At 41.8% G+C, this 18,801-nt stretch overlaps 1 protein-coding gene across 4 annotated transcripts in view; it reads right to left on the bottom strand.

Moving 5' to 3' along the window:
- ARV1 (ARV1 homolog, fatty acid homeostasis modulator) overlaps nucleotides 1-18,801 on the bottom strand; it is a 109,875-nt gene that overhangs the window by 82,743 nt on the left and 8,331 nt on the right. For 2 of the 4 annotated variants that reach the window (XR_012243950.1, XM_073627760.1), the window contains exons 2-3: nucleotides 15,218-15,340; nucleotides 7,529-7,648 (exon numbers count right to left, since the gene is read on the bottom strand). Coding sequence is in view for 3 of the 4 variants with exons in the window: in XM_073627760.1 (XP_073483861.1) it covers nucleotides 7,529-7,648; nucleotides 15,218-15,331 (234 nt within the window). In the remaining variant the exon portion in view is untranslated. Of the gene's footprint in view, nucleotides 1-7,528; nucleotides 7,649-15,217; nucleotides 15,341-18,572; nucleotides 18,761-18,801 lie in introns of all 4 variants that reach the window. The other 2 variants (XM_073627762.1, XM_073627761.1) reach the window with 2 other exon arrangements.

Genomic DNA, 18,801 nt, shown 5'->3' with positions numbered 1-18,801 from the left:
TATGCTCCCATTTTGCAAAAAGCAAAATTGTGCATTTATTATATTATTTAATTTGAACCACTGAACATTGCATCCACAATCAGTGGATTGCAGTTGCAAACTCTGGCTCCTGCAGACTCCTCCATCTCAGATCCATGCCAAGGTTGGGACCTTTAGCTACAAACCTAGAAAAAATATAGACTATAAGTGCTGCAACGTCATCAAAATTATACCCCATTGTAAACTACATTCTCTATGCAAATGGAACGTGTAGTATTTTATTACAGTATGAAGATGCAGTAAATTTCAATTTGACAGGATCTGTGCAGATCTGCACCAGTTTTGGATTAAAGCTCTCTATGATCTGCAAGATGTCCTTTGGTTCGAGTCGTTGTCTGCTAATTCTGCTGAGACTGAAAGGTATAGCTATCTTGCCACAACGGGGTTAGTTATAGCGATCACACTTGCAGTGCTTAGACTGGAGAGGCAGAACAAAAGCAGTGTTCTTTTTTTAAAGCTAAACTCTGGGCATATATAAAATACACAAATTAATGCAGCCCTGTATTCAGATTTGTTTTTGCCATCTGTGTCCTATTGCGGAGATTTCCCTTCACTTCCTGTCCCATAGCCAAACAGGAAGTAAGAGGAAATCCCTGTGAATCAAGGGAATTCCTTGGGGACCCCAAGTTCACCGGAACTAGTGTCCCCATTGTAAGATTTCCCCTCTATTACTTTTTTGGGGACAACCCAAAATTTGTGTAATTTCTTATACTTTCTCTTTCAATGTTAATGGTAAAAAGGGCAAATAGAGAGGGTGAATCTCCCTAACGGGGACAAAGACAGCAATAAAAACTGACAGGTGTTCTACTTTCTTAAGCCAAAAAGTTTTGCCTTAAGTTATACTTTAATCTGTACCAGAATGAAAGGAGGAAAAAAGTGTGGAGGAGGCTTTGAATAGCTCATGATCCAAAGCAAACAACGTCATCTGTAAAACATGGTGGAGGCAGTGTGATGGCATTGGCATACATGGCTTCCAGTGGCACTGGGTCACTTGGTGTTTATTGATGATGTGACAGAAGACAGAAGCAGCCAGATGAATTCTGCAGTATTTAGAGATATACTGTCAGCCCAGATTCAGCCAAATTCAGCAAAGTTAATTGGACAGCACTTCACAGTACAGACTGACAAAGATCCAAAACACACTGTAAAAAGCAACCCAGGAGCTTTTGAAGGAAAAGAAGTGGGATATTCAGCAATGGCCAAGTCAGTCACCCGATCTCAACCCAATTGAGCATGCATTTTTACTTGCTGAAGCCAAAGCTAAAAGCAGAAAGATCCACAAACACATAACAACTGAAGACAGCTGCAGTTAGAGCCTGGCAAAGCATCAGAAAGGAGGTAACCCAGTCTTTGGTAATGTCCATGGGTTCCAGACTTCAGGCAGTCATAGCCAGAAAAGGTCTCTCAACAAAATATTAAAATTGAGTATATTAATTTGTCCCCCTGAAAATTTTATTCTGGTGGCATACAGAGCCAAAACTATGAAAATTGTGCCTGTGTCCAAATATAAATGGACCCAACTGTGTGTGTGTGTGTGAGATATATATATTATATACACACATACACACACATACATACACATTATTATTATAGCACAATTACAATACAGTTCAATACAGAAGGGACAGGAGGACCCTGCTAGTGGAGCTTACATTCTAAAGGGGGGGGGGAGGTGGTACAAAAGGAAATAGCTGTGGGGGATGATTTGATGGGGTTGGCTCGGGTACAGTTCTTAGGTGGGTGTGGGATAGGGTTCCCTGAATAAATGAGTTTTCAGGGATCTCCAAAAAGTGGACAGGGTAGGGGCTGATTGGACATACCCGGGCAGTGAGATCCAGAGGATGGGAGAAGCTCTAGTGAAGTCCTGTAGGCGAGCGTGGGAGGTAACAAGGAAGCTAAAGAGCAGGAGGTCCTGGGAGGAGCGGAGGGGACGATTTGGGCAATAGCTGCAGATGAGGTTGATGATGTAGCTGGGGGCGATGTTGTGGATGGCCTTGTATGTTGTGGTTAGTATTTTGAATTTTATACGGTGGGGTAATGGAAGCCAGTGAAGAGACTGGCAGAGGGGGGCAGCAGTCATGGATACGAATCTAGCAGCAGCATTCATAAAAGACTGAAGAGGGGATAGCCAGTGTAAGCGTAGGCCATTAAATGAGAGAGTTGCAGTAATTGAGGCGGGAAATAACCAAGGAGTGAATAAGTTGCTTTGTGGTGTCGTTAGTCAGGAAGGGGCAAATTCTGGAGATGTTACAGAGGTTAAGGTTGAAAGAGAGGTCAGAGTCAAGGATTACACCCAGCACCCTGGCATGTGTAGAGTGACCAATGAATGTGCTGTTGATCTTAATGGTAAAGTCATAGGGAGGAGATCGGGAAGGAGGAAATATAACAAGCTCAGTTTTAGAAAGATTAAGTTTGAGAAAGTGGTGTGACATCCATACCGATATGTCATTCACTAAGTTTGTGATCCGTGAGGAGGTCGAGGGAGTGAGTTGAGGAGTGGAGAGATAAATCTGGGTGTCATCGGCATAGAGGTGGTATTAGAAGCCATGGGAGGTTATCAACTGGCCTAGGGAAGAGGTATAAAGAGAGAATAGGAGGGGCCCAAGCTTGGAGCCTTGAGGTACCCCAACAGATAGCGGAAGAGGAGTGGAGGAGATGAAGTTGTAAGTGATACTGAAAGTGCACTGAGATAGGTAGGAGGATCAGGATAAAGCAGAATCACGGAGGGCAAGGGAGTGGAGTTTGCCGAGGAGGAGCAGGTCAACTGTGTCGAAGGCAGCAGAGAGGTCAAAGAGTATGAGTATGGAGTACTGGCCATTGGTTTTAGCAGTTAGTAGGTCGTTAGTGAGTTTTAGTAGGGCAGTTGCAGTGGAATGTTGTGGGCGGAAGCCGGACTGTAGGGGATCGAGTAGGTTGTGGTCAGTGTGGTAGCAATGTTCGATGAGCTTGGAGGCAAACTGGAGCAGGGAGATGGGTCTTAAGTTATTCAAACAGGTGGGGTCTAGTGAGGGTTTTTTTTAAGTATGGGGGTGACCAGTGCGTGTTTGAGCAAGGAGGGAAAGGTGCCAGAGGAGAGGGAAAGGTTGAAGATGTGGATTACAGAGTTTAGGATAGAGCAGAAAGGTGGTCACAGTAATTGTGAGGGAACAGGGTCCAGGGGACAGGTGGGGAGGTGGGCCATACACACACACACAGCGGGTAAAATAAATATCTATCAAGATAAAAATATTTTTAAAGGTGCTATTGACATCAAATTTTTACCACATGTTGGTAACAACCTATGCAATCCATACATACAAAAAAACAAATGCGTTCAGAAATCAAGTTATGTGTAATAAAATGGAATGACACAGGGAAAAAGTATTGAACACGCTAACTGAAATTTATTAAATACTTCATACAAAATCTTTTGTTGGTAATGGCAGCTTCAAGATGCCTCCTGTATGGAGAAACTAGTCGCATCACATGCATTGCTCAGATGTGATTTTGGCCCATTCTACCACACAAACAGTATTAAAATCTTGAAGGTTCCGTGGGCCTCTTCTATGAACTCTGATCATTAGTTCTTTCCATAGATTTTCTATTGGATTCAAGTCAGGTGATTATCTGGGCCATCCTTGCAGCTTTATTTTTTTTCTTTGAAACCAATTGAGAGTTTCCTTGGCTTTGTGTATGAGATCATTGTCTTGCTGAAATGTCCACCCTTGTTTCATCTTCATCATCCTGGCAGATGGCAGCGGATTTTTATCAAAAATGTCTTGGTACATTTTTCCATTCCCCCTTCCTTCAATGATATGAAGTTTGCCAGTACTGTATGCTGAAAAACAGCCCCACAGGTTCCCACCTCCAAACTTCACAGTTAGTATTTGACCTCCAAACATGGTGTGTATTATGGCACACCATGTGTTCAGTTCAGTTTTGGACTCATCTTGGTCTCATCTGATCAGACTATATTCTCCCAGTATTTCACAGGCTTGTCTAAATGTTGTTCAGAAAAACTTTAAACTTTTTTCTTCAGCAATGCAGTCTTGCGTGGTAAGCGTACATACTTATGCCGCCGCGTACACACAAGCCGAATGTCCGACAAAAAAAGTCCGACAGAAGCTTTTCATCATCTATTCTGATCGTGTGTATGCTTCATCGGACTTTTTTTTCCCGAAAATTCTGATGGACCTAGAAATGGAACATATTCTAAATATTTCCGACGGAACTCTGTGGTGTTCCGACGGACCAAAAACGGAGCATGCTCTGAAGAAAGTACGAGACGAAAGCTATTGGCTACTGGCTATTGCACTTCCTTTTTCTAGTCCCGTCGTACGTGTTGTACATCAACGTGTTCTGGACAGTTGGACTTTGGTTTGACCATGTGTAGGCAAGACCGCTTGAATGGAATTCCGTCGGCGTTCTGTCGGAGAAACCTTCGGAGTTTAATCCGACGGCAAAACCGGTTGCGTGTACAGGGCATCGTGGTTTTCTTTGAAACAATTTTACCTGCTAATTCCAGGTCTTTCTGAAGCTCTCCACAAGTGGCCCTTAGCCCTTGGACAACTCGTCTGACAAAGGGCAGGATTGCTTTCTAATTACTGATATATTTCAGCTGGTGTCTTGGCTTTCTATGCCCTTTTGCACCTCCCTTTCTTTGTGTGTTCAATACCTTTTCACTGTGTCATTCCATTTTATTACACATAACTTAGATTCTGAACTTATTTGTTTTAGTTTCTTTGTATGTATGGATTGAATTGGTTGTTACTGACATGTGGTGAAAATTTCATGTCAATTGCACCTTAAGAAATATATTTATCTGGACCAGGGGTCCTCAAACTTTTTAAACAGGGGGCCAGTTCACAGTCTCTCAGACTGTTGGGGGGCCAGACTATAGTTTGAAAAAAATATGAACAAATTCCTATGCACACATCTTATTTGTAGTGCAAAAAAAAACCTGGAAAAAATAATACAATATTTAAAATAAAGAACAATTTTAATCAACATAAACTTATTAGTATTTCACAGAATCCCTTCATCACAGACTCCCCCCCCCCCCCCATCACAGACTCCTCTCCATCACAGACTTCTCTTCATCACAGAGCCCCCATCATAGACTCCTCTCCATCACAGATCCCCCCCCCCCCCCAACACACAGTCCTCCATAACAGATCCCCCCCATCACAGAGCCCCCCATAACAGACTCCCCCATCATAAAGCCCCTTCTTTAACATCGCAGCACTCCCCCTCCCCTCTGCTACCTTCATCACACAAGATACGAAGTGTGACAGGTGAGGTCTGGACAATGGATGGGACTTTTCAAGGGAAAAGCAGGTGATTGAATGCTGGGACTACCCCATTCCCTAGTAACCAATCACCCGCTTCTTAACTCTAAAAGGTCCCGCCCTTTGTCCGGACCTGTCATGTTTCTCGTCTTGTATGATTAAGGTAGCAGGGGGGAGGGGGAGTGCTGTGATGTTAAAGGGGGAGTCCAAGTCCCAGGTAAATCACCCTGGCGGGACGTATCCGGCCCACGGCCTTAGTTTGAGGACACCTGATCTAGACAAATGGCGACGTGTTCAATACTTTTTTTACCCACTGAATATATAGTGTATTTACCTGTTAGCCTGGAGTTCAGCTTTAATGTGCTGAAAGGAAACAATCCATTCAACGCACACACACAATTTTAAATCATATATAAGTTAGGAGTGGTGGTCCTGGTGGCATATTGGCACTTGTTTTGTAGCATTAGCTGGCAATTGGTGATTTGTTTTGTGAACAAATCTTTTTTTTTTTTTGCAATTTGACTATTCAACTTTGTAACAATAAAGTGGATAAAACTGGTAGATGCCTTCAAGTTCTACAAGTTTAGGGTTAGCACACCTAGCATCTTGTGCACGCTTGTTTTCACTCGGGTATATGCTTGCTGCCTTTAGGGCGACATTAACAATGAATGGCACCTTAAGTTCGACATGTGTTTTTTTTGTGTGCGTTCCATAAACACATGCGAAAATGCATGCTTTTGCTCGCATTCGTGGTATGCTTAGGTGTGAATGGAGCCTAAGGCCAGCCTATTATATGCTTGAATCTTTATTAGATATTTTTTATGTGGTTTACATTTATTGTAATATTTTAATTCACTATAACTAAATAAAAGAGAATAGTTCACCCAAATAAAAAGGAGTGAACAAATGTTTAGGAAAATCTTTTGAACACTTTGTTAAACCAAGAGGTATATTTTTAAACCAGTGGAGATGACTAAGGTTCGGTTCAAACTACTGCGACCAAAAAGTCATGCTACTTTGCCAGGTGACTTCCTGGCGACTTGAGTACTACTTTGATGCGACTTTTGGGAATGCCTGGGTAATCTTTCTGTAATGTCAAATTGAAAGCACATCAATATAGATGAGGATCCGACTTGGAGGCACGTCCATTAAAGTCTATGGGCAGAAATCGGATAGAAGTCGCCTTGAAGGAACCTTTTCTAAAGTCGGAGTGGCTTCAGTAGTGCCAATTAAGACTTCCATTGACTAACATGGGATTTCACATGTCAAGAGACCTTGGGTCTCACAAGTGGGATCCCAAGTCGCAGCAACTAAGCCTTACTGATAGTGAATCGATCACTGTCATTTACAGCACATGTACAAGGAAGTTCACTTGCAACCATGGGCGTAGTGTGAAGGGGTGCAGGAGACACCATAGCGACCCCGCGTTCAGCTCCAGGGGGCCCGCAGCTCCCTGCTACAAGCAGTCATCTTACATGCTGCATTTTACAATGACAAAATCCTGAAAACAGAATCCAGGTCCGATCCGCCTTGTGTCTCCCAGGCTATTGACAGTAACCTCTGCCCTACTGACTGACACTCTCCACTATAAAGGTAGGCTAAGTTTATATTTTTATAGTGACATTTGTTTTATTATATTGTTCTAAGTTTTCCTTACTACTTAGTTAGGCCCCGCTAGTTAATTTCTTTAAAAAAAAAAAAAAAAAAAAAAGGGGGGGTACCGAATCCCAGTGATCTTTGATCTTTTTCATGTTGTTCAGGTATATCTCTATCTCTCAAAGGTTACCTACCCCTGCTTTACACTGTGTTGCTGGGGAAAAGTGTTTGTTGGGTCACCCTGCGTAGGTAATTCAGTAAACTCCAAGGGTCCAGGAAAAGCATGCAGCGCAAATGGCGGGTGGTAGTGGGGAGGCCCCCAAGTCAACTTTTGCATCGGGGCCCACAAGCTTCAAGCAACGTCTCTGCCTGCAACAAATGTTTGGTGAATGTCAGAATAACTGATTTATAAATATGTGCCTAGAAGTTGTTCTTACCTCATATCACACAGTGTATGCCCAGGTTTAGGTCAAGCTATTTGTGTACTAAGTGCACATTTATAATCCTCATGATAGCACTTGTTTGTAAAGCAAGGTGAGCTTCTGCACTGTTTTACAGGTAGTCAAACAATGTTGTTCCTTATCTTAACTGAATGCAATTTGTATGTTACATGTCAAGAGGCTTACATTGATTTTCGTGTTAAACAGGATGTGTCTGTATGCTTGTGCTTTGCATAGCATAGCATTAATCAGGATAATGACTGGATCATATTCTATGTACTTGTCCACCGGTTTTTGGCAGGATTTCTGAAAAAGACAATAAAATGTAACAGCATTGAAATACTGAAATATATCAATACTCAGCATGTCATTTTACAAATTAAAAACGGACTAGTCTACAAATTTAAAAATGACCAGCGTGGACATTGTTTCAATACCTGACCACCAAACATTCCTTTTTTTGTTTTTAATTGCCGATTATTAGGGATGCACGGATATAATTGCCCACCGAAAATGATTGGCTAAAAATAGGGTTATTAGTGTTTTGCCGATAGAAAAAAGGTGCTTCTATTGTCTGAAAATAAACTCATAGTCATTAAAGGTTCATGATATGAATTAAAAAGTCGAATATAATACAATTATGTATAAAAAAAAATATATAGATTTTTTTTAACTGCTTGCCAACCAGCCGCCGCAGTTTTACTGCGGCAGAATGGCGCAGCTGGGTGAAATAACGTTACCTTAAGTCGCTTCGCCTTTTGGGCACTAGGGGGGCACGCACGCCCGCAGCCGATGCGTGTGGCAGGCGGGCGCGTTGACCGCCGGGCCCCTGCGATCGCTCGTGACAGAGCGGGAAACGGGATCCGTGTAAACACACAAATCCCGGTTCTTTCAGGGGAGTAGAGAGAAATCGTGTGTTCATACTAAGTATGAACACCGATCTCACTCCTCCTAGACAGTCCATACAGTTAGAACACACCTAGGGAACACAGTTAACCCCTTGATCGCCCCCTAGTGTTAACACCTTCCCTGCCAGTGACATTTATACAGTAATCATTGCATTTTTATAGCACTGATCGCTGTATAATTGTCAATGGTCCCAAAAGTGTGTCAAAAGTGTCCAATTGGTCACAGTTTCGATAAAAAACAGAAAAAAAAACGCAGATCGCCGCCATTACTAGTAAAAAATTATAATAATAATAAAAATGCCATAAATCTATCCCATATTTTGTAGACATTATAACTTTTGCGCAAACCAATCAATATACGCTTATTGCGATTTTTATTACCAAAAATATAGTTCTGGAAACTTCTTTGGAAACTTCTAATAGTTCTGGAAATTCATTACAGCTGGTAACAATTCCCAGTACTTCCTCCCATGTGACAGTGCTTGGGTTAAGCAACCAATCATTGGGCCTGAGCACTGCCACATGACTGGGGGAGTGATCTCCCCACTTCTCATAGGGTCCAACATCAGCTGACACTAGGGATTTTAGTGCCAGTTGCAACAAGGGCTGGAGCAACAGGTGAGCGTTGGCAGAGTATCAGGGGTTTGGCCCTTTACAGATACACTATTACTTTGCCCTGAATTAGCAAGTGATAATCTTATAGAAAACCTGCAGTGAGGAAAGAACGTAGGCTACAATTGCATTCACCTCCTTCGGAAAACTCTGGTTTTCTAGCAGTCATGTTGATCCAGAAGCTTAACTGCCAGGCAACCTGCATGTTTATTAGGATGACGGCCTCATTTTGCTTTAAATATAGGTTTCATTTAACAGTTAACGCCCTAATTCTATCATTTAAAGTGATATTAAACTATTAAACCCTGTTTTTTAGGCACTTTCACCAGCCAATTTATTATTCACCCACTATACAGCTTCTTTATCTTTACATCTTTACCTATGTTCCACTTTAAGTGCCATAATTGCTGCCCCAGGTTTCCTGTTTCATGGGAGCTCCTTACTCTTAAAGCATTCTATGGGGCCACCCTTGCATACAGGCACTGGAGTCTCCCTACACTATGGGGAGATTTACTAAAACTGGACCATGCAGAATTTGGTGCAGCTCTACAAATAAAAAAAAAAAAAAAAAAAAAAAAAACAATCAGCTTCCAGTTTTATTGTCAAAGCTTAATTGAACAAGCTGAAGTTAAAAGCTGACTGGCTACCGTGCACAGCTGCACCAGATTCTGAGGGCTCCAGTTTTAGTAAATCCCCCCGTGTTCCACTTTAAGCTGGTGCCATGACTGCTGCCCCCAGGTTTCCTGTTTCAGGGTGGCTCCTTTCTCTTGCAGCATTCTATGGGGCCACGTTTGCAATTGCAGTTGGAATTGTGCCTCTCTGCACTGTATTCTTCAAAAGAAACGCACAGTTCCAGCCCCATATACAAGGATGGCAAGTAACTCCGCTGATCCTTTTTTCCTCCCCTCTCCCTTCTCCAAGCTGACAGATTGGCTCAAGGGTAAACTGTCCACTGTTAACTCTTTTCTGTGAAGACCAGAAGCTCAGGGGGAACAGTGCTGATAAAACAAAAGCCAACAGCATTGAAAGTTGTAAATTGCAAGTGCTTCACAAATAGTGAAGTTTTAATACTAATTTAACGTTTAAGAGGATCTGAACTGTGGTAGCTCTGCCCAAAAAAAATGAAGCAGAGAAAAGTCACCACTATTGGCTGTAGGCTCTCAGATGATTTTTTCCCATTACTAAGTTACTATTCCTTGTTCTGTACTGCCTGCGTGGAGGCGGACACCTTGGTAGAGAAGCAGGGCTTTGCTTCCTCATGTCAGTGCTGCCCTCCGCATGACAGGGACTAGCAGTCAGAGACAGTAGTGCCTTAAATGAATGCACACAGCATATATACACCTATGAGGCTGCAGGCAAAGGAAGTCCACTGCTATTTTTTTTTTAGGAGAAATTCCAGGCAAAAGGTACATTATTTCAGGGCACTGCTAAGAGCATCCCTCTAAACTCCAAGTTCAATACTAACCCATTATCTAATACATAACCACAAATAACCCCTAGAATACCATACTTATGTTCGTGAGGACTAAAGTAGATGTAAACCCTCATATATACCCAGTGAAGTAAACAGTCTCAGATGATACACAGAGATGAGACGAATCATATCCCTACATAAGTTTTACATGTATATCTGCTGTCTTCAGCTTTCTAGACTCTTTAGACAATGAACATCGTGTTAGAAATTTTTCTTCCTCTTCCAGCAGTGGGTGTGGAGTCTTGGCATACAATAAATGTGAGCTGATTGGAGGAAAGGGGAAGAGGAAGAAACATGCAGAGCTGTGAATAGACAGCCTTCTTTCTAATCTATCTCTATGCACCCACCCCCACACAAATTTCCAGCTGCTTTTGGGGCTTTGGTGACATATACAGTGGATATAACAAGTTTACACACCCCCTGTTAAAATGTCAGGTTTCTGTGATGTAAAAAAATGAGACAAAGTTAAATCATTTCAGAACTTTTTCCACCTTTAATGTGACCGATAAATTGTACAACTCAGTTAAACAACAAACTGAAATCTTTTAGGTGGAGGGAAGTAAAAATAAAAAAATAAAATAATATGGATGCATAAGTGTGCACACCCTTAAACTAATACTTTGTTGAACCACCTTTTGATTTTATTACAGCACTCAGTCTTTTTGGATATGAGTCTATCAGCATGGCACATCTTGACTTGGCAATATTTGCCCACTCTTCTTTGCAAAAACACTCCAAATCTGTCAGATTGCGAGGACAACTCCTGTGCACAGCCCTCTTCAGATCACCCCACAGATTTTCCTTGTCAAAAGATTTTATTAGAGTATACAATTAGAGACTTAACAAACATATTAACATATATGTCATTTGTTACAGGGTGAGATTCTAAATAGATTGCAAGCAAAACATACATTGTATTATGTGAATTAGAGACAATGTTATGAGAAATAAAAGTATTATATATTGAATTAATATATTACATCAAATATAAAATAAATTATGGATAAACAGTGACAGAAAAAAATGTAGATAAACTTGAGCAAAGTATTAAATTACAACACTTGTAACGTTGGCATGAGAAATAGGAATGAGAGAAAGAGTAAGAAGGAATAATAAAGATTAAAAGAAGAAGGTAGAAAAAAAGGGGGGATAGGAAGATGTTCACCAGGTTAGGTCAAGAAATCACTTGGAAATGGACAAGTACCAAAATCTATCCAATTAACAATAATATCCTCTATCATGGCATTAGAACTGGTTCGTCAGTAGATAATTGTATAGCGTATTTAATCCATGGATTCCAGATATTTTCAAATTTAGGAATTAGATTATCAATGGCATCCATTTTAGCATAAATCATTAAGTTATTCATTCTTCATGTAGTCTCAGCTATTACTAAAGATGAGGTTCTACAAGCTTTTGCTAACGTTTGTTTAGCAGCTGTAATGAGTTGGATAAAAAGCTTAAATTGTATGCAAGTTCAATTTTCCGGTTTTAAAGTATTGCTGTGGCCGGATTCGGAAGTATTGGTTTTTTGAATAAGATGGCAGCAATTTCAAATATTTTTTGCCAGAAAATTTGGGCTACAGGGCAATCCCACCAGACATGCATTTGAAGCCGGACATCCACAAAAACAATTGGCTGAACTTTCAGGGGTGTATTTAGCAACTCTAGAAGGTACAAGATACCATCGGGCCAGGACCTTATAATTTATTTCCACTGCTAAGGTATTAGGAGAAGAAGATTTAGTTGAGAGCCAAATATTTGACCATTCTACATCATTAAATGTTTGTCCCAAATCCTCCTCCCATCTCTGAGTGTATGTTGGTCTGAGTGAGTTATGTTTAATATTCAATCGGGAATAAATAGAGGAGATTTGACCTTTAGCTAAAGGATCTTTTTAAGCAAAAAGCTTCTAAATTAGTGAGTTGCTTGAGAGAAGTGTCTGTGTTTAAAAATGGTGTAAAAAACTTTATTTGGAGGTATCGAAATATTTCTGATTGAGGAATTCCAAACTTCTCTCTGAGATCTGGAAATCAAATTATTTTAGAGGATGTGATGAATGTATCCTCGCTACGGCTAAGGAATTCCATGTTTTAAAGGACTTAGGACTGGGTAAAAAGTGGGATTTTTAATGAAAGATAGGAGTGGGTTATGAGGGGATTGGAGGTGGTGTGTGAATTTACATCTATCCCAAAGGTTAAGAGAATGTTTAGTTATGGGGTTTCGTAAACCCGGTCTATCCTTGGAGTGAAGCCATAACAGGTTTGAAATCAATAGAGGATCACAATCAATTGCTTCTAACAATACCCATAGGGGAGTTTCCTGTGTTGTGTGATATTTTATTAAGCTTGCGATTTGAGCTGATTTGTAGTATGCTGCGAAATTTGGAAGGCCAAGGCCGCCTGAGGATTTGGGGAGAAATAAAGTATGAGAAGGGATGCGTGGTTTAGATGAGCCCCATATAAATTTTGAAACTCTGTTTTGAATTATTCTTAAGAAGTATGTAGGAAATCGGAATCGGGAGCACTCTAAAATAAATATAATAATTTGGGGAGAAGTGACATTTTGACAGTAGTAATCTTACCTAGCCAGGATATTGGAAGTTTTGACCATTGATTCATTGAATTTGTCACATGATTTAGAATAGATGGATAATTGGATGCAATAAGGTCCGAAATGGATGCTGATAATTTTATACCTAGGTGAGGTAATGTTCTGCCCATGCAAATGGGAGAGCTGTTTTAATAATATCTATCTCGTTTGAAGATAAAGATATATTCAAGATTTGGGACTTTTTAGGGTTTATAATTAATCCTGAGATGTTTGCGAATCTATTAAGGACTGGCAATAGATTGGGACCCGAAACCTGAGGGGATGATAAAAATAATAAAATATCGTCTGCGAAAAAGCAAAGTTTGTGCTGAAATCCACCTAGGTCTATTCCAGTTATTTTGGAATCTAATCTGATGTACTGGGCCAGGGGTTCAATTAAAAGCGCAAATAGAAGGGGGGAGAGAGGATAACCTTGACGTGTGCCTCTTTCTATTAAAAAGGAATCAGATTTATAACCTGTGTATTTTATTACTGCTTGAGGTTTGTTATAAAGTGCAGCAACCCATGTAATAAAATGAGGACCAAAGCCCCATTTCTGGAGTGTATAATACAAATAAGGCCATGAAACTGAATCAAACGCTTTCCACCCCACAGATTTTCAATCCGTTTAAGTTCTGGGCTCTGGCTGGGCCATTTCAAAACGTTAATCTTCTTCTGGTGAAGCCATTCCCTTGTTGGATGTATGCTTTGGGTCGTTGTCATGCCGAAAGATGAAGTTCCTCTTCATGTTCAGCTTTCTAGCAGAAGCCTGAAGGTTTTGTGCCAATATTGACTGGTATTTGGAACTGTTCATAATTCCCCCTACCTTGACCAAGGAACTTGTTCCAGCTGAAGAAAAACAGCCCCAAAAGCATGATGCTGCCACCATCATGCTTCATTGTGGGTATGGTGTTCTTTTTGGTGATGTGCAGTGTTGTTGTTGTGCCAAACATATCTTTTGGAATTATGGCCAAAAAGTTCAACCTTGGTTTCATCAGACCAGAACAAATTTTCCCCACATGCTTTTGGTAGACTTCAGATGTGTTTTTGCTAAATTTAGCCAGGCTTGGGTGTTTTTCTTTGTAAGAAAAGGCTTCCGTCTTGCTACTCTACCCCACAGCGCAAACATATGAAGAATATGGGAGATTGTTGTCACATGTACCACACAGCCAGAACTTGCCGGATATTCCTGCAGCTCCTTTAATGTTGCTGTAGGCCTCTGGGCAACCTCCATGACCAGTTTTCTTCTTGTCTTTTCATCAATTTTGGAGGGACGTCCAGTTCTTGGTAACATCACTGTTGTGCCATATTTTCTCCACTTGATGATGACTGTCTTCACTGTGTTCCATGGTATATCTAATGCCTTGGAAATTCTTTTGTACCCTTCTCCTGACTGATACATTTTAACAATGAGATCCCTCTGATGCTTTGGAAGCTCTCTGTGGACCATGGCTTTTGCTGTAGGATGCGACTAAGAAAATGTCAGGAAAGACCTACTAGAGCAGCTCAACTTTATTTGGGGTTAATCAGAGGCACTTCAAATGATGGCAGGTGTGTACTGACTCCTGTTTAACATGAGTTTGAATGTGATTACTTCTGAACACAGCTACATCCCCAGTTATAAGAGGGTGTGCACACTTATGCAACCCCCCCCCCAAAGATTTCAGTTTGTTTTTTAATTGAGTTATACAGTTTATAGATCACATTAAAGGTGGAAAAAGTTCTGAACTTATTTATCTTTGTCTAATTTTTTTACTTTACTGAAACCTGACATTTTAACAGGGGTGTGTAGAATTTTTATATCCACTATAAGTAATCACTACAGATATATGTGCCTAGGTCAGATTTCATGAATGGGGTTTACATCCACTTTAGAGTGGATGTAAGCCCTCGCATACACCCAGTGAAGTGAACAGCCTCAGATGTTGCATGGAGATGAAACAAATCTCCCTACATAAGTTTTACACGTATATCTGCTGTCTTCAGCTTGCTATATTCTTTAGAATGTGCACAACATGTTAGAGATTTTTTCTACCTGTTCAGCACTGGGAGTGAAGTCTTGGCATACACTGTGTGACAGCTGATTGGAGATAAGGCACACACCCCCACTCCACATAGGGAGAGGAAGGAAGGAATGTGCCGAGCTGTGCTGTGAATAGACCAGCTCTCAGCTAATCTATTTATAGCACCCACCCCAAGTTATCATGTTGATAACAGAAGAACAAAGCAGCAGAAAGACACAGGACTTCATACATTGATACATTTAGTCAATGCCTCAACCAAACTTACACAGATAGTGATCTTCAGTACTCCATGTTTGTAATCTCTGTACAGTTCATTGGACTCCTCATTGCATTCAATGCAGCGATATACTGGCTCCTTATCTTCATGCTTTCCATACATAATGCTGCACTGTAATCACAGGATACGTGTCAACAAATTACCAATAGTATATTATGTAATATCTTCCAATACTAAAAGAAACAAAATTGCCCACATTTACATACTACAGCTGTGTAGTCCATAGTAGAAATATGCAGGAAATATATTAATTTGGAGACTAAGTCATCAATGAGCAATTTTCTAAAGTTGGTATGGACAGTAAATAAAATGGTTGGTTAATTACATAGAACTAGACCTTACCCTAATGCTCACATCCCCACTTGAGTCTTTGCCCTGGATACATTTGCATCCTTCTCAGGGCTTATAGTTACCGTAATTAAGCCAAGTCTGTGGCTATGGACATATCTCTCAGGCCTGCTACTTTACCTATTCTGCAATGTTCCTTCTCTTTTTCATGGGCCACATGCCTTCCATAACTAGGGATTTCCCTGACACCCACTAATGACAAATTATACCAGGCTAACTACCACCCTCTTATCAGATCCTTGAACCCTCGTCTTTGAGCATGGTCCCAGTATCAGATATCTTGGTTAGGGAGGCGTAAGGCCATCAAAATGGCCTTCCTCCCAAAGTTGTTGTATTATTTCAGAAACCTTCCCATCCCAGTCCCGCTATCAGTCTTACGAGTCTTGCAAAATCAGGTTCTCGCATTTATCTCGAACACAGCTGATCCAGGATTAATATACAAAACCTTTATTGGCATAGATTCAGTGGATGCTTGGGGGTTCCCTGCCTACTTCATTACTACAGGGCAGCACAGCTGGCTCCACTAACCCACCTCCATGCTGTTACTGAGACTCCCATCTGGGTGCTTTAGACAGGATGGATTGCACTAACTTCCTTACTTTGGTTCCCACCTCCCCATCAGCCATCCCCTTTCGCGCCCTCACTATTCTATTCTTTTAAGGTATGGGACTCCTTGATGTTTCTTCAGGGTTTCGAGACCTGGAAGAAACATCAAGAAAGGGTTTTTACAGATGTTTACTCCTTTCTTGCTTCAAATGGGACCAAAACCCTTTGAATATTTTGGGAAAAAGTATGATGCACCATTGCAGAAAATATTCCATTACATAAAACTTAGAGATTTTGTGGTGTTGCTCGTATCGCGCAGGACTACCCCTTTAAAGCTTACCTGGTTTGAAAGTAAGTGTCGCTCGGACCCACACTCTCCAGGCCATTATATGCCTCCCTAAGCTCTTCTCCTCTCTCTCTCAAAAAAACACCTACATGACTCGCTGGGAGGAAGACTTGGGCGTAGATATCTTGGAGAAGGATTGGAAAGAAATCCGGTGCTACCTTTGGCCTCTTTCACACTAGTGGACCGATTAGGTCCGCCTGTCAGTTTATCAGTTGGACTCGATCCAGTCTCCTCTATAGAGCGACGGGTGTCAGCGGACATGTATCCGCTGACACCCGCCGACATCCGATCTTAATCGCTAAAAACAGACAGATGGGGATCGCTTCCCATTCATCTGGCGGATCGGATGGCAGTCGGGTGTAAATGAACAGGTGGTCCGTTTACATCCGACCGCCCATAGAGGGGAGTGGGCTGTCTCTGTGTCCGCTCTGCATAAGCAGACCAGCCATCCACCTGCTCACGGGGGATCAGTGGACAGATTCCCCGCAGAGCAGGCAGACGCCAACGGAGCCCGTCCTGTGTGGAAGGGGCCTTTATCTTTACTGCCACTAAACAAACTTTTTGCCCACTCCTGGAAATCTCCTGTGTTATATTTTCAGGAAGTTAAAGCCTGCCTGAATGGCACAATGGTTAATGAGAAATTGACAGCTATTGTGGAGGATAAACATGACAGATTCCTGAAAATCTGGACCCCGTGGATAGACTATTTGCAACCTGACCACTGGACATTACATCTTTGATTCTCACCCCTATAGAGGGACGCAAGATGGCTTTGTATAGGTTTAAGGTGGCACTCTGAGGCTCCCCTTCCCCGCCTCCCTTCCTCTTCTACCCTTTTGGCTCTTCGTTCCCTCTAGACCAGTGGTTCTCAGTCTGGGGGTCGGGACCCCCTGGGAGGTCAAAATACAATTTGCCAGGGGTCACCAAATCCTGGGCTGTTCCTGAAGCCCGCGCTGCTCTCCCAGCCTTTTCGCGGCTGCCCAGCAGGGCTGTCCATGCAGCCTGTGGCCGCCCAGCTGGACTGTTCCTGGAGCCCACGGCCACCCATTCAGCCTCTTCGCAGCAACCCATTCAGTTCACAGCATGGCTGGGGGGCAGAGGCTAGAGATCAGCTGACTGGTGAGAAATGAAGTGGGAGGGGCTGGAGGAGACCCTATCTCTTGATTTCGGCATAGGTGTCACTGCTGGAGACACAGTGAAGCCGGAGACACAGCGAGTAACACTACCTGTGATTATAGTTGCCATTAAAAGTCCCCACTACAGTTTTCAGATCAGCAGATGACCTTGATCAAGAGCACCTAAGTTGGCTGATCAGAACTCCCCCCAGCATTGCCACTCATCCCAACTCCCCGCAATCGCTGACACTCATGTTTGAGATCCCAATACAATCTCTTTTATTAATTCATTGGGTCCTACAAATATGATTCTTTTCTATTCGAGAACAAACCCTGATCCCTTTCTAAGCATGGGGTCCCATTTCTTCTGATTATATATGGGAATTGCGATTAGATCCCCAATGCTCTACCGTGTATCTAGTAATTGTTCTATGAACATCTAACCTTTGCTATAATGTGTTTTATTTCATGAGCATGTGAAACATGATGTACTTTTCTGGAAAAACCCCAATAAACATTAATTGAACCAGACACCTTTCCCTAATATGTATGACTTTGGTATGTATAATAAAGGGGGTTTTATCAATTTCTGCTTATACACTGTAAGCTACACTGTTGCATAGGGAGTTGAAATGTGACAGACAGATTACATGGCCAAAAAAACTGCCTTTGACATTTCCGGCCAAATCTATGGTCAAGTCACCTGTGCCCAGACTATAGACAATAAAATATGTAAATGCTCCAAACAAGCAGTAAAAGAGTTTGAAAATGTGCCAACACTGGGTTTTGAGTATTTTTTTTCAACAATGACAACAAAGATTCTGAAGTAAGGTTGCAGGTTGTTCTAGCAGCATACAGCATCTGGTGTTTTGCTGGGTTCCTTGCTGCCAGATAAAATAGGGGGAGAATTAGTCTTAAACCCCCCCCCCCCCCTGCCCTTTCCTAACACCTAGGCTTACTAACCTGTACAGAAAAGATAAATACTTACCTATTTTCAGCCCGCTCTGGTCTGGTCTGTTTCAGCCAGCGGAGGCTGCAGGAGAAAAGTGGGTTCGCCAAAAACGGCTGGGACATGGGAGCCTATGGCTGACATACCCACTCCCGGGCTTCCCAGTCGTTGTTGAGTTCTCTCTCATCTTCCCTGCAGGTGCCACTGGATGTAAAAATAGAGGTGCACTGAAATGAAAATTCAGAATGCACTTGGCTGAAAACCGAAA

This window comes from Aquarana catesbeiana, linkage group LG04 (assembly GCF_042186555.1).
Source record: "Aquarana catesbeiana isolate 2022-GZ linkage group LG04, ASM4218655v1, whole genome shotgun sequence".
NCBI lineage: Eukaryota > Metazoa > Chordata > Amphibia > Anura > Ranidae > Aquarana > Aquarana catesbeiana.
The sequence above is the reverse complement of the archived record's forward strand: the minus strand, read 5'-3'. Positions and strand labels throughout refer to the sequence as shown.